Source organism: Carassius gibelio, chromosome B1 (assembly GCF_023724105.1).
Source record: "Carassius gibelio isolate Cgi1373 ecotype wild population from Czech Republic chromosome B1, carGib1.2-hapl.c, whole genome shotgun sequence".
In the NCBI taxonomy this organism is placed as follows: domain Eukaryota; kingdom Metazoa; phylum Chordata; class Actinopteri; order Cypriniformes; family Cyprinidae; genus Carassius; species Carassius gibelio.
The window spans coordinates 29920984-29936712 of NC_068396.1; the positions used below are offsets into that span (position 1 = coordinate 29920984).

General features: G+C 34.2%; 3 protein-coding genes across 5 annotated transcripts in view; 2 read left to right on the plus strand and 1 right to left on the minus strand.

The window, feature by feature from the left end:
* Positions 1 to 1316, plus strand: part of LOC127949028 (protein dpy-30 homolog) — a 2863-nt gene extending 1547 nt beyond the window's left edge. For both annotated transcript variants that reach the window (XM_052545945.1, XM_052545944.1), the window contains exons 4-5: positions 129 to 280; positions 1100 to 1316. In XM_052545945.1, the coding sequence (XP_052401905.1) occupies positions 129 to 280; positions 1100 to 1172 (225 nt within the window). In that variant the 3' untranslated portion in view covers positions 1173 to 1316. The remainder of the gene's footprint in view (positions 1 to 128; positions 281 to 1099) is intronic.
* Positions 1317 to 1409: 93 nt separating this feature from the next.
* Positions 1410 to 9378, minus strand: psen2 (presenilin 2). Its single transcript, XM_052545930.1, has 11 exons — positions 9255 to 9378; positions 7932 to 8096; positions 7595 to 7803; positions 6212 to 6353; positions 6027 to 6094; positions 5561 to 5781; positions 4941 to 5039; positions 4722 to 4772; positions 4463 to 4582; positions 4114 to 4229; positions 1410 to 3622 (listed from the first exon to the last, which is right to left on the minus strand). Exons 2-11 carry the CDS (start codon positions 8061 to 8063, stop codon positions 3467 to 3469), a joined length of 1314 nt encoding a protein of 437 aa, XP_052401890.1. The 5' UTR covers positions 8064 to 8096; positions 9255 to 9378; the 3' UTR covers positions 1410 to 3466.
* Positions 9379 to 11091: 1713 nt separating this feature from the next.
* On the plus strand, positions 11092 to 15510 carry srd5a2a (steroid-5-alpha-reductase, alpha polypeptide 2a). 2 transcript variants are annotated; one of them, XM_052545938.1, is made up of 5 exons: positions 11092 to 11433; positions 13368 to 13531; positions 13650 to 13751; positions 14400 to 14589; positions 15156 to 15510. In XM_052545938.1, the coding sequence occupies exons 1-4, from the start codon at positions 11159 to 11161 to the stop codon at positions 14555 to 14557; spliced, it is 699 nt and encodes a 232-aa protein (XP_052401898.1). In that variant the 5' UTR covers positions 11092 to 11158; the 3' UTR covers positions 14558 to 14589; positions 15156 to 15510. The 2 variants fall into 2 exon arrangements, with proteins under 2 accessions (XP_052401898.1, XP_052401897.1); XM_052545937.1 differs by having other exon boundaries at positions 11099 to 11433; positions 14400 to 14550.
* Positions 15511 to 15729: the final 219 nt, after the last annotated feature.

Sequence of the window (15729 nt, forward strand, 5' to 3'; positions counted from 1 at the left end):
CTTTGTTCTTCAACTTTGGAAATTTGTATTTAAATGTATAATGTCTTAAAGATTGGATTAGAAAATGAGTTGGCTGCAACATGAATGAAGCTTTAACATATTCTATGCGTGTCTGTGTGTTTCTGTAGAGAATAGTGGAGAATGAGAAAACGACAGCTGAAAAGGTCCCCAAACAGAAGGTGGACCCTCAGACGCTGCAGACCCTTCCTACCCGAGCGTACTTGGATCAGACAGTGGTTCCTATTCTCCTGCAGGGCTTGTCAGTTCTGGCCAAGGAAAGGTCTGCATTAGTGCACACAGACTTCTTGCCAAGTTCTCTCCAAACACACAACTACATGAACATTATATTTCTTTGGATTATGATTACTTTAAATGAATGGTTCACCTAGAAATGAAAATGTATTCACCCTCGGGTCATTCAAGATGTAGATGAGCTTGTTTCTTCATCAGAACAGATTCAGCATTACATCACTTGTTCACCAATGGATGCTCTGCAGTGAATGGGTGCCGCCAAAATAGAATTCCATAACCCATAATGACACTTCCTCCAATACAAAGTCCCTCCCCTATTCTAATTTCACATCAATATCCACCAATTTATTTGTTAAAGCAGATTTGGACTCTTTTCACTTATAAAAGGTGCTTAATCTGAGCATTCAGATACAATGACTTTTTCAGTGGAGAAAGAAATATAATGGATAGAGACTCGTATTTTACCTTAAAAATATTTTAATGATGTATTTGTTTCTAAAAAACATGCAGCTTTTAATTTCACAAGATGTTAATTGATGAAACGGAGGGGTGTGGATTATTTTGATGTTTTTAATCCGCTGTTTGGACTCTCATTCTGACGGCACCCATTCACTGCAGAGGATCCTTTGGTGAGCAAGTAATGCTACCTTTCTCCAAATCTTTTGTGATAAATAAACTCTTCTACATCTTGGATGCCCTGACGGGGAATACATTTTTGCAAATTTTCATTTTTGAGTGAAATATTCTTTCAAGTGTTTCCTTTAATTAATTCCTTTTGTGTGATCAAAATTTCCTCTTTGTATCAATTAAGTTTATGTATCTAATTCCACTATCCATCTTCCTTCAGGCCTCCAAATCCAATAGAGTTTTTAGCAGCATTCTTACTGAAGAACAAGTCCCAGTTTGAGGAACGAAATTAAAGACTGCGGTGGAAGACTTAGGGTTACAGATTTTCTTTTGTGATTTTTTTTTTGTGTGAATTTAAATGTAATGGTCACTCTTCAAACTGTGTGTTTGCCAACATTAATGTAGTTTTTTAAGCTCTAATAAAATGTTCAAGCAGCCATATGTTTCACTGGTGTGGATTTTCTTTATTTGGTAATTAATACTAAATTGGCTCGGCATGTACAAAAATCCAGCTCAGGAACAATCCTTAATCCCATTTATTTGCTTGATATTTTATTATTACACGACACCAGACATTGTGCACGACAATAACAAACAAAATCAAGAGAAGAAAACAAGTAATTTTAACTGTGAACATATCAAAACGATTCAAATTGTCATCTGTAGTAAATATAATTTCTTTCTTAAGTATAAAGTTTTAACGCACTCAGCTTATGCAAAATATTCCTAAACTGCTCAAAGCACATCTGTTTCTCAAGCAGCCATAATCACCGTGTCCATGAAAGGTCTCTATATTTATAAAGCAATATAAAAAACGTGAGATAGCAATGGTTTGTTTCCATTCAGGTAACAGCTGATATAAAGGAACACATTTATAAAGCTGAGAGCATGACACTCTGCGCTATATACGACCAACACATTTTCAATTAGTTGGAGAAAATTCATACCAAGATTATAAATGCCTTTTTTTTTTTTTTTACATTGAATATGATGTTAAACTGGAAATGCTGTGGAAAAACAACATGAATGCATTGTAATTGACCTGAAACGCTGTAAACTAGAGTAAAATAATTCCGCTTCTGTTATGTGTTGCACCTCCAGTGCACTAGTTCTCGGTTGCAATTTCCATGGCACAGAAAAACAGCAAAGCAAGGCACCAACAACTTCTAAGAGCTGGCATACCTGATACGGGTCTAGAAGAAATCCTAGATATACGTTCCCAGTGTACTTATTTAAAATTGGACAATGCCTGTGACAGTGTCAGCAAGAGTTTGTAGATCAAATGTAAACCATAGACACACAAAAAAATGACATCAGTGACCATGACTTTTCTATGTCTTTCCAGGACTAGGGCTGGGTGATACAGCTTAGAAAATATTAAATATAACTTTTAAAATTATATTTTAAAGCCATTTGACATTATTCTTTTTATATCTTGGTATTTATGTATTTGGGTGACACTTTAGAATATGATTTGTTAGCATTAGTTGACATAAACTAAAAAAGTATTTTTTTTTTATTTAAACATTTACTGATACATTATTAAAATCAAAAGTTGCCTTTGCTCATATTAATTAATAGATCTGAGTTGACATGAACTTACATTGTATTTTTATTAATTAACGATTACAAAAAAATAAAAATACTACACATTTATAGCTTATTGCTATTTAACACATTATTGTAAAGTTACTAACATATTTTTAATAAAAAATAACAAAAATATGTCACTTTCATACTCTTTTGTCATAGCACTTGTAGTTTCACTGAAACTTATCAAAACATTATGCAGTTTGGTCTGGTTTTGTATTCGTAGTAAAATGGCTAATTATAAAGAACCTACCATTTTTATTTCTGTTGTGTAAAACATTTATGTCTTTGTAAATAAAGTCTAACTTCTCGAACTATACAGTTTTAGATATCTATAAAATGTTAACATGTTTAATTTTAGGTTTGGTTTCTAGCTTGTTCTTCTAACTAAAATGCAACATTGTGAATGCGATAAAAATCTGATTTCACCAGCAAAATGATTCTGAGTATTAAATATATCACCCAGCCCTATGTATGTCCAACAAATATGTTGAATTAGGATCACATCCTATATATAACAGAATATATGTGATTCTAAAAATGAAAGTATGCATTTGTTTGATTTGTGTATTAACCAATGGCAAGCCTACAGCACTCACGTATACAGGCTTCTGTCTCACCACTGAAACTAGCAGCAGTCTTTCCATCACTTCACAAGTCATTATTTATGAAAAAAGACTCTTCACTGTCACTTGTCGGGATGCAGGTCACACTGCGAAGTCATTGACCTTCTCAGTAAGTACAAAACAAATAGTAAAACTACTGTATATTCTAAAGAGCCGATGTGCAGCTTCTCAATAAAAACCAAAATGCCAATGTAAAGATGCATGACAACTCAGAACTGCTTGTTTTGATACATTTTACACCTTCATTCACTCGCCTAGAGCATATCGTATCAGAAACCTGCTCAGATTCGTAAGAAACAAAAAGGTTTGAATCTCACTGAAACGCAACGCCTGTATTCTGATGAAGTCCTTTATGTGTCAGTGGCTTTGTGTCAGATGTAGTATTGGTGGGCTGCCAGGCTGTCCATGAAGGGCCGTACCAGATTGTCTGTGGAGAAGTAGAAGACCAGGCCGAAGGTGATGGAGATGGGAAGAGCCGGCAGAGCCTTCTTGAAAATAGCCAGCAGGAGGAGAGTCAGACACAGTCCCTGCAAAACAACCACAGTATTAAAATGACACAAAATTAACTCTTTGGCTCTGCTCCAAAACCTGCCCCAGGCATCATCCACTCATTTGGAAAATTCATCATGCATTAGATAGCGATAAAAATACATAGCAAACAATTGTTGTTTACAACAGTCAATGTTTAATTAAATGATTATTAGCAATATCTTTAGTACTGAATGAAATTTAAATATGAAAAAAACATCAATTCACTACAGGAGAACTCTGTTCAGCCCCCGGAGCTTTTTTATATGGATGGGCGCTTTTTATTTATCTTTTTTTGTACTGATGCATGCAACACATTGTGGCATTAAACAGCTTGAAAGATCAAAGACACTTTTTAATATAACGCCGACTGGATTGGTCTGAAAGAGGAAAGTCATATACACCAAGGATGCCTTGAGGGTAAGTCATTTATTGGCTAATTTTCATTTTTGGGTGAACTGACCCTTTAAAGGCTAAATGAGACACTCACAATGAGAATGGCCACGAAACAGGCCAGTGTGGTGTTCCAGTCTCCTCCGGTGGCGGCTGCCTTTCCCACCAGGACACTGTAGAAGATGAAATCACCAAGACCCAGCTTCACCCCTCCTGTGAGACAGAAGTCAACCAACAGGCATTTCAGCATATGACACTAGAATAAAATAGTCAAACCTGTTTGTTAAGTTTGCTTTGATTGCCTGAGGCATTTTGAACTAGTTCATCTCATTGTGACTGGATATTTACTACATGTGAGCCTTAAATGACATGCTTTATAAGTGAAGTACAGTAAGCAAGAACATGATCTGTATGACACTGAGACTGTAGTCACAGGAACCACTTACGGTCTTCCTCAAGGTCCTCTTCTGCTGAATACCGCCGTCTCCCTCCATGAGCCGCATCATCCTCTGACTCCTCCTCTTCCTGTGCTCGAGCTCCGCCCTCATTCCGCCGCCTTCCATCAGCTGAGAAGACAACAACAGCTTAATCACCAATACCTATGTTACAGGGAACTAGATTCCATTTTCCACAGTGCATTTCATTGTCAAAGGGAGAAAAAAGTACTAAATTATAAGTGCTTGTAGATGATAGTAAAGAACTCACCAGAACCTGGATTACTAGAATCAGCCATGCCAACCATCCAAACCATGGCAGCTGAGGAAAAGAAACTTTTATTAGTACATGACCCAACTCGACTGAACTTAAAGTGGTTTAACTAGCCGATCACAAAAGTGGTGATGCAAACTAGTGTAATTTTTAAACAATCCCAGCTGTTGAGAGTACGCATGCTGTATGTTCTTGGCTGCATTTTTTAAGACTTACATGAATATATGAGCGCAGGGAAAATTGGCTCGTTTCTTTCTTGCGCCGTCTCCACCAGCATCCTCAACGGGCCTTTCGGACACAGCACCGCTATCAGATCTGGAAAACAAACACACAAACCGTGAAACAATCATGTGCATTAAGAGCATTTTCAGTGATTCTGAAATTTCTGTGCCACTACAAAAATAAACAGTTTCTGTACCTTTAAAAACTGAATTTTTAACATTATAAAGAAATCAAAGGGATAGTCCAATAAAAAATTTAAATCCTGTCATAATTTACTCATGACAGTGCAAAACCGTAAGCGTTTCTTTCTTCTGCAGAATTTAAAATCATATATTTTGAGAAATGTCTTGTAAAAAATACAATGGAAGTCAATGGGAACTTAAACCGTTGGCAACATTCTTCCCAGAATTATTTCATGTTCCACATAAGAAAGAAAGTCATAGAAATTTGGGACAACGGTGACTACAGATAAAATGTTTGGCCTGATTATTAACCCCTTAAAGAAACAGCACTCCTTATTTTAAATGTGAGTGAGAGTCCCCATATAGGAAGTGATACAGAGGCACAAATGCAGAAGGCTTTGTGGTCTGTCAATCAATCTCCAGGCACCATACCATATATGGAGATGGCTCCCAGTATGACCCATGCTGACCATTCGGGCAGGTATTTGATGAAGATGAGGGCCATGAGGGCGCTGATGACGATGAGGTACGCCTGCTGCAGCCGCAAAGGCCCTTTCCAGTGAATGCAGATCATTCCCACCACGCCGAAATTCCAGATGATCATCACTAACGTTGGGTAGTCCATAGCCACATTATACGTCTTGAACACCTCACTGGAAAGGAAAGGGTTTGACAAAGTAAGGAGCTACTTATATATAAGGAACTAAATTTGAAATATAGATGATTGAATCTACTGAAACAATTGAAATCAATCATGCAGTCTTCTCGAAAGGCAAAAAGCATGAAATTGTCATGATTTCAGCTATATCCTCCAGCACTGACATGTCCTCCTCCTGTACGAGATTCAGTTACATGCAGTAGCAGGATCACAAGAAAGCGAAGCTCTGCAGAATCTCACCCCAGATACATGAAGCTGAACCAGAAGAGCAACATCAACGAAGACAGAATCAGCCAGCCGTGAATGACCTGCACACAGAAAAACACCAGCATGGATTTTTACAACAAGACGCGAGCAGTTTAGTGATAGTGTTATAATCAAAACCCCAGAACTCTATTGTGTTGTAGTAATAAAGCGGATCTCACTTTATAGCAGCGATACTTATAAAGCACCACCAGTATTATTGTCATGAAGACGATCACACTGATCATGACGATGGTGTTGAGGAAAGAATTCAAGAGCCTCTGACCGACGGAGTTCGGGTCTTCTTCGAACGGAGTGTAGATGCTGCAGAACACACACAAAACCATACGTTTCTGCTTCTTTGTAAAGGATTGATTCAAATAAGAAAACACTGTCATCATTCATTCCCCCTCAAAACTGTTGGCTGTTTCTTTTTGTGACACATCCTACATAGCATAGCAATACGATAACAATATTATGGAAAGCAAATTCTTCACATTTTATAATACTGAAACATAAAATTAAAAAACAAAAAGGTAAATGAAGAAAAAAAAAGTTTTACTTTTAAAAAATGTGAAAAATTGTAATATTAAAAACATAAAATTTTTAATAAAAATAACATAAAAAATTTTTTCAAGTGTGTAGTAAAACAGAACAATTAAAGACTGATTTTTTTACTTTTTATAAAGACTGATTACAGATATATAATCCATATATATAATTAATCAATAAGATCAATAAGTCTCTTCTGCTCCTCAAGGCTGCATTTATTTGATGAAAAATATTTTATTTGAAAATGCAATACTTTTTTCATGATTCTTTGATGAACAAAAATTTTAAATGAACAGCAGAAATATTTTCTACCAATATAAATATTTATCACTTCTTATCAATTTAACACATCCTTGCTGAATAAAAGTTTAAATTTCTCTAAAAAAAAAAAAAAAGTTTCCTGACCCAAAATTGTAAACTGTAGTGTAAATTGTTAGAAAATATTTATATTCTAAATAAATGGTCTTCTTTTTTTTTTTTATCTTTTTATCCATCAAAGAATCCTGAAAAAAAGTATCACAGGGTCCGAATAAATATTAAGCAGCACAACAGTTTCCAGCACTGATAATAAATCAGCATATGAGAATGATTTCTGAAGGATCGTGTGACACTGAAAACTGGAGTAATGATGCTGACAATACAGCTTTGATCACAGGAATACATTAGTTCTGAATGTATATTAAATTGTAAAATGTTATTTTATTACATCATTATAATATTTCACAATATAATTTATTTTTTCCCCTGTATTTTTAATCAAATAAATGCAGCCTTGATGAGCAGAAGAGATAGATATACTATATAAATAAAAATACCTTTCTTAAAAAGTATTAAAAATCGTTCTGATCTGAAACTTTTGAACGGTAGTATATATATATATATATATATATATATATATATATATATATATATATATATATATATATATATATATATATATATATAGTTAGTGCTCAACAACAATTCTTTTGATGTTAATGTTTAAAGTTGTAATGAGGTAACGAAGCCCGTACAGCCGCTGTGAGCTCTTCTCCGTGTAGAAACTGACAGACTTGATTGTTGCCACCACCACCACCATGCAGAGCGTGACAGGGACGAAGAGCATGATGACGTGCTTAGCGCCGTATTTGAGGGTCAGCTCCTCTTCCTCTCCGTCAGGAGTGGACGCTCGCTCTCGCTCCACCGGCCCTGGCTCGTCCAAACCAGAGCTGACCGGCCGCCGCTGCAGGAATCACAGGTGAGGATGAGAAAAATGCAGATATGGATCGGATCTAATGTAACAACTCTATACTAGCACACGTCAAGCTTAGTTCTTTCAAAAGAGAGGAAGGAGAATTGATGTCCACTTACCCGTTTGGTGTCTGTTTGCTGCGGCAGAGACACATCATGATCTTGGTTGTACGAGGGGATGGTTGGGCTTTCACACTGGACCAGAGCGGACCTCTCGTTGTAAGAGTCCTCTTCACTGTCCGAGGTATTCATGAAGAGAAGGTGACAGAAGCCAAATGCCCAGAGCTGCAATATATAAATATAAATGCAGCCTTTAGCAAAAAGCATGATGGAAAACCATATAGTAGATTACATAGTCAAATTAAGAGTTGGCTCAATAATTCATTTGCATCACCTTTACAGACTGATCATGGATGTCTCTGTGCAACATTTTATATTCTTTAAAATGGTGTAATAAGAACATATGCAAGTAAATACTGCTGTTAATTATTATGCATGGTTATATTTATCCATAAATATGATTGTGTTTAGTAAGTGTAAAAAAGCCTTCATTTGCACTGCATTTTACAAAAATTATGGTATTACAGGAAATACATAAATATTAAGAAATATACAAATTATTGTCATATATATATGTATGTATATATAAATGCTGATCAGTTACACAGCAACGTGATAAGAACAATTTTATTATTGAATGTGATTACTAAAAACATTTTAAAAAGAAAAAAAAAAAATACATTAAACTTGTGAGAAAAAACTGGAAACTATTTAAAAAGGACAATAAAAGCATAAAAAAGTCATCTAAAATAGATAAAATGGGGGAAAGTTTTCCTTTCACAATGCATGATATATATTACTGACAATTTCTGTATATGCCAGTCATAGCACTTTTATTATTATCTGTATCTGCCTAAATCAATTAATGGAAGCTGAAACTTTAAGGACTAAGGGAATTTTTTTTTTTTTTTTTTTTTGATGGGCACTGAACGGTTTCAACATGTTTTTTTGTGATGCATGCACTTTTTTATCATACACAAATATAGTATATATACAGTCAGAAGAAAATCAATTCATAGCCTCCATCTGTGTCGGTTACATTTCCATATACACTTCCGTTTCACATTTTAATATGAGATATTACTATCTGACATTGTATAATAATAGTACCACGGTTCCTCTGAAAGTGGACTAGATTAAAACACACACAAAAAATTATCTTTATAAAATAATAATCATCTCTGGGACAAATAGGAAAGTTTTCATGCAATTATAATGAGTGTAATACACCCCTGCTCTTACTCATAATACTGTCATATTTCAATAATGTTCCACAAAACCCAGATCAAAACATTTATCATGATTCATGACTGTCCAGCATCTGCTATGTGTCTAGAAAACATCTAAAGTAACGTTCACAGATGATAAGACTAAGATAAATACCTTCAGATGTGACCGTGTTTACATGAATGACGATCCAGCAGCAGGACTCCGTCAAAACATCGCGAACTGCAACGAGGAAGTGATGATGACGATCAGCTGATCGCAACGTGACGCTCGAGCGCGTGACGTCACCCGAACACATTTCACGTCGACAAATCACCATTTACTTTATCTTTAAAAAAATGTTATATGTTCTTACACACACACAAGCAAAATGTTTAAATATGTTGTAAACTTTTACATTTTGCATGGTAAATATTTAATTCATAAACAAACATTTGCAAAGTTGTATACCTAACTGTGAAGCATTCTTAAAAGAAGTAAAGTCCTTAGTGTTAATCAATAACAATTGTACCATGTATGGAGAAATTCTTTGAAAAAAAAAAAGTCCCCGCTATGATTTTCAACTCAATTTTATGCTTAATGTGTCTTACTGAAATTAAAAAAAAAATTGTTAAAATGTTGTTGTTGTTAATTTTGTTATATGTTATAATGTTGTTGTTATTGTTAATAATGTTGTTGTGTTTTTTATTATTATTTTAGTTTCTACTGTTGATATTAAATTATATATATATATATATATATATATATATATATATATATATATATATATATATATATATTTTTTTTTTTTTTTTTTTTTTTTTATGGGAAGACGTATCTAGATATTTTCAGCAGAAATCTGGATACAATATATAGATATTTTGATATAATGTTTTTATATATTATTATGAGTAAAAAAAAATGTTAAACTTTATGGTGAATCCTATGATTTCATATGGTACATATACAAAAATTACATAATCTTTATGTATTTGTACATCTGTTTGTGAAGCACTTAAAGAAAGTTAATTGGTTAAGAAAGAAAATTCTGTGGTTCTTTATCCAGCAGTGTATTTTTATGAGCGTTTGTTTTTCTGGTTACTTTTTACCCTGTCATTCTGTTATTATATTAATCATATGAAATGCAACTATTATCTTCCTCCCTGAGAGACAGAAAGAGAGAGATAATAGTGTGAGTAATCATTTATTTTAGTGTTATCAAACTTTGGTATCGCTATTATTTGGCCCAAGTAATTACAGTTAGTCCCTGAATGATAAGTTCAATACCAATGAGAACAAGGTCGTAGGTTACGTGGTTTAATATCCACAAACTACCAGGTGCTGTGAAAATATTTCACATTCGTAGATTTATCTTGATTTAGTCAATATCTTCAAATATCGTTTAGTCAGTTTCTAAGATTTTATGCTCTTACAATACATTTTATATTTTACATTTACCAGTGTTTATTATAAATAATTGTTTATAATAATAATTAGTAATTGTAGTATATCATCCATTTATTTTACCATTTTATAATCTGGGACATAAAAATTATAGAAATAAACAAATAAATTATTTATTTATCTTCAGTTTGTTCTAAATGGTCATTAGAGTCTGATTACCTTCTAGCCAGAAAGAGAGAGAGAGAGAGAGAGAGAGGTATTTTATAAACGCTATTCTGACATTTACCCTGACAATTTATGTGGACTAAATTCAGTAAGGAAGTCTGCATAATTTGTCATCTTTTAACCATTTAGAAAACCTTGGCAAACACCCATAACACCCTTCATGGCAACAACATCTTCAGAAAAGTATTTTTTTGTTTCGTTTCAGAAGTTGTTTGAAAGATTCAGGAGAATTCTAGGGAAAAATCACAGGGTCCCAATGTGTAAATGCTGTGATAGGACACCTAGGATCCTCTCACCTAGGATGGACCTTATCATTCATGCACACTGAGAGCCAATAAAAACTGCTGGGAGGAACCCAAGGGTTTTACACAAGGGTGGTTTCTTTTTCACTATAGAGGGCAGCACAGTGAGAAGGAACACTGCAGTGCATTGAGAAACAGACAGAGGCAGAGATGCTTTGCCAGGAAAACACAGTTCACTATTGTAGTTTGACTTTTGTAGTTGGTGGAGTGCTTTACCTCTTGCGGCAAATTACCACGCACATGCCGTATGGACGTTATGTGGACACAAAATCCCCCGGGATGATGGTCCCAGCCAAGGCAGGATGGTTCATTCAGGAACTGCCATCATTCCTTGTTCCTGTGCTGTTGTTTTTGATGACAGAAAGTTTGCCGGGGATAGGAAGACATTTACTGCTCTGGACCTTTTGCTTGCACTACTTTCAGAGGTAACTTCAGTGCTTTAATTAATGCATTAATGCCAAACACTAGCATTTCAAGCACACTGGCAAGGAACTTTTGTAAAAATGTTTTAGAGTGTTGTATCAGATTAACACACTAAACACTGTTTTGTTCTTGTGGTTTTGAGTTTTGCAGTAGGGAAGTAAGTGGCTCATAATGTACTGATAATTAATAATGGGTGACAATCTCATATTCAATATGCATATTCAATATGCAAAACTAAATATTATATATATATATATAGACTATGTTTGAAATATCTTGTTTTAGTCTAAAAGTGTAAACTTGGAGAAACGGAAAAATCTTTTTTAACCACACCCGGGAAGATATTAAGTCAAAAGGCTTCAAAAGGCTTCTTAAGTCAAAAGGCTTCTTCACATGCAGCCATGTACACTGTACATTTCAGGAATGGCAACCATATTTAAATATGGAGTGAATCGTATAAATGAGTGTGTACGGAACAGAACACTATTTTTTTTGTAGGTTTATTTTTGTGTATTGCTTTTTTCTAGGAGGAACCTGGTCAAGGCTCGTACTTCTTTCTTAAAATGCATCATTTTATTTGTTATTGTGATATATGTGTCACTGTACACATAATTCAATATTGCCCAATTCAATTAAACAGGACTGTGCTTGCATGCTTATTGCCTACATGAAAAATAAAAACAATAATAAAACAGCCGCCTTGGGCATTACCATAACGGCCGAAGAGTGAACTGACTTGCCAGACTCTGTACAGAATGTAACTTTGACTGCTTAATTGTCAGGTTGCTGAGATTTCAGTTCTATTTTTAGCCACATTTCTGATGAAAAATCTTGTTTTCGGAAATGCCACCACCATGTTACTGCAAGCTTATCAAATCAAGTCTCTAATCAAAACATGACATTTACTGCACACATATCCTGTACAGGTGCATCTCAGTAAATTAGAATGTCATGGAAAAGTTCATTTATTTCAGTAATTCTACTCTAGTTTCATAAATTGAGTTGAATTACTGAAATAAATGAACTTTTCCACCACATTCTAATTTATTGAGATGCACCTGTGTAAGTCTGTGGTGATGTAGCGTAAGAAAGAATACAGCGATTTGTTGACTGAAAAAGCAGCTAACACTTTTCCTTGAAATAAACATCCTGCCACGAACAAAACTGCAACGGTGCAACTGAGAAAACTGCAACTGTGGTTGCCAGGTCTTTACCACAACGTTTGAAGTTTTTCAGATTGAGCTTAAATGTACCGTAAACTAATAACAAACAAAAGTTTATATTTCAATAATTGCTATAATGATAATACACCGACCTACTGAAGTAGGCTTGCCTTTAACATACAATGACAAGCAACAAAAGCAGTGGTAATGAAAAGCGAAAACATGAATTGACCTAATTGTTCTCTCTTCCATGCAGTTACACAGTAAAAGGCGAAGGAGACAAGCTAAGCTGAGAAAAAAAAACGCATTAAACAAAGAGCATATTACAAAGCAGAAAACATATCTGAAACAACTCAAAGAAACAAGCAGCCTTCTTTGAGTAAATTGCCCTTACTGTTCTTTATAAAAAATGATAATAATAATGTACACGGATCACCATGTGCTCTCATTTCCACATTTATAACAGACAAAAGACTACACACTGTGTTACTAATAAACACGACACTTAAACAATGCAGTAAACATTCATTACAGAAAATAAGAGGGAAAAAAGCTATCACACAGAGAATTGTTTTTCATGTAAATCATAAGATTGTAAATTATAAGATGACTTGTTCTTTTTCACCTTTCAACTTAACACTAATTTTCTGTAAAATCATGGGATTATGAAGTGCACAGTTTTAAGGAAACAATGCCATCAACCAATTCTCCTTTTTAGCATAGCATTTTCACCTTTAAAATGATTTTTACAAATGCCTCTGTGGCTCCTGCAGGACTTTTGTGTACTCCCCACAGACTAAAGGCAGGCCGTCTCCTCTGTACATTGTGGTGAGCGCAGTGAGCTTCTGCTCTGTGAACGGATTTCTGCAGGGTCACTACATGCTCCACTGCTCTCAGTACCACAGCGAATGGCACAGAGACACACGTCTCATCACTGGTACTGTACATGCTGCTGATACAGCCTCAGATGCTTTTGATCAACTACATGATTCATTTGAATGGAGTCAGTGAATGCTGCTGTAAAAACACTCAGCTGAAATGAATGTCCCTTCCAGGTTTGTTGATGTTTTTCACTGGCATGGCCATCAACATCCACAGCGACTATATTTTACGAAACCTGAGGAAACCAGGAGAGGTCAGCTATAAAATCCCTAGAGGTCAGTGTTATGTAAAAAAAGGAAAATTATGTGGGGGGGAAAAGTTAATAATTACTTGACCACATAGTTATTAGATTTTAATAAATGTTAATTTTACAAATATAAATGTAGTTAGTGTAAATTAATATAAATATTTTTTTTATTTAATATATATACACACTATTCAAATGGATTTAGGAATAATTACACTAGAAAAATAAGAAGTTAATTAGAACACTTTAGAATAGAATTATGACTACATATTTATTATAATACATTTTAATTCTAAATTTGGAATTTAAGTTAGAATTATTATATGTAATGAATAAAAACATTACTAATAACATATACTAATTTATAGATTTAATTAATATGATATTAAATTAAACATTATACACATTAATAATTTTAGAAACACCTTTTTAATTAATAAAAAAAAATCATTATGGGTCTCAAAAAAAAAATAAAAAAATTCAATGAACTGTGGTGTGTTGTTCATGAACTGAGACAAAGATTTGTGAATAGAAAGGATTAAATGAGCCGTGACTTTTAGCCTGTCCAAGAGGATTTTGAAGCTGACTTATTATATAAATATGGCATATCGTTAAAAGTATTGATTTATTCCTGAATTGAGTTCTGCATTCAATATTCAGATTGTGTTCTCTTTAGGAGGAATGTTTGAGCTGGTGTCTGGTGCTAACTTCTTTGGAGAGATTGTTGAATGGTGTGGATACGCTGTGGCCAGCTGGTCCTTTCCTGCTTTCTCCTTTGCTCTATTCACTATCTGCTCCATTGGGCCTCGAGCCTACCACCATCACAGGTGCTGAACCAACTGGACTTTTCTCCAAAATCTACTGAGGTGCCTTACATCAGCACACTCAGATATGAAGGCTGTTCCAAAATACTGCCTTCTAAAGATAACTGCTTTAGATTACATTGTCTAATTATAAGCAGAACTGACTTAAAACCAGAAAATACTGATAAAAGCATGAGCTTTTAAAATCTGCCTAGAACCGTTTTATTTTAGCAGTCTAATTCAAATATAGCACTATTGTATTTTTATGTTCTGATTTTACTTTAATTTCTGTTAAACTTTACATTTTGCACGCTTTGTCACTTATATTTGTTTTTCTTATGCTTATATACTCTTATTAATTTTTATTTATTAGTTATTTTACACCACAAGTTAAACTACATAAAAATAAGAAATGTTGTCTTGACAAGTACCTGAAATGAAATAGCATTTTTTTTTTATTGTTTTATTAAATTTTTTTCTTATTAGTCTTATTCTTTTCTTTTAGTTATCTATTATAAACCTGGTCGAGAATCCAGCATCTGGCACACAGTTACCTTATGGATTATAATAAAGGGTGTATGTTTTTATCTCATGCAAACTTGGAAGTAATTACCTTGTTTTCTTCACAGGTATTACTTGGAGAGATTTAAAGATTACCCCAAATCAAGAAAGGCTGTAATCCCTTTCCTGCTGTAATAAAGTCTGAGTTTTGGAAAAACACAACCTCTCCAGCCACAGAAACAAGATTAAACACTGCGTTAATTAAGAAAGAAAGCTCAAGTGATGATCTTGTTACTACAAGTTCTGCTCACATCCACATCCCAGACAAGGAAACATTTCACAGACTAGATAAGCTGAACTAAGTACATCCCTAAACCAAACATGCTGAAGAAGACTCATGAGTTGACCATCTGTACAAACTAGGACGTGTTTATGTGTTATACTACCGTTTCAGCTATTAAAATATTTCAGTTTGTTATGAAATGGTAAAGTGTCTATTTTTCGTTAATGTTTTTGTTTTTTTATGAAGTTAAATTATTTTATGTCTATTTTTTGTTTCTTAAATGTATGTTTTTGTTTGTAAAGTAATGACCAAGCGGCCAGCGGCAGACAGTGAGCTGATCAAAGCCTTTTTTTTTAAATCATCACAACTTGCCTAAATTAAAATCTATAGATATAAAACAGTTCAAGCATATCAAAATG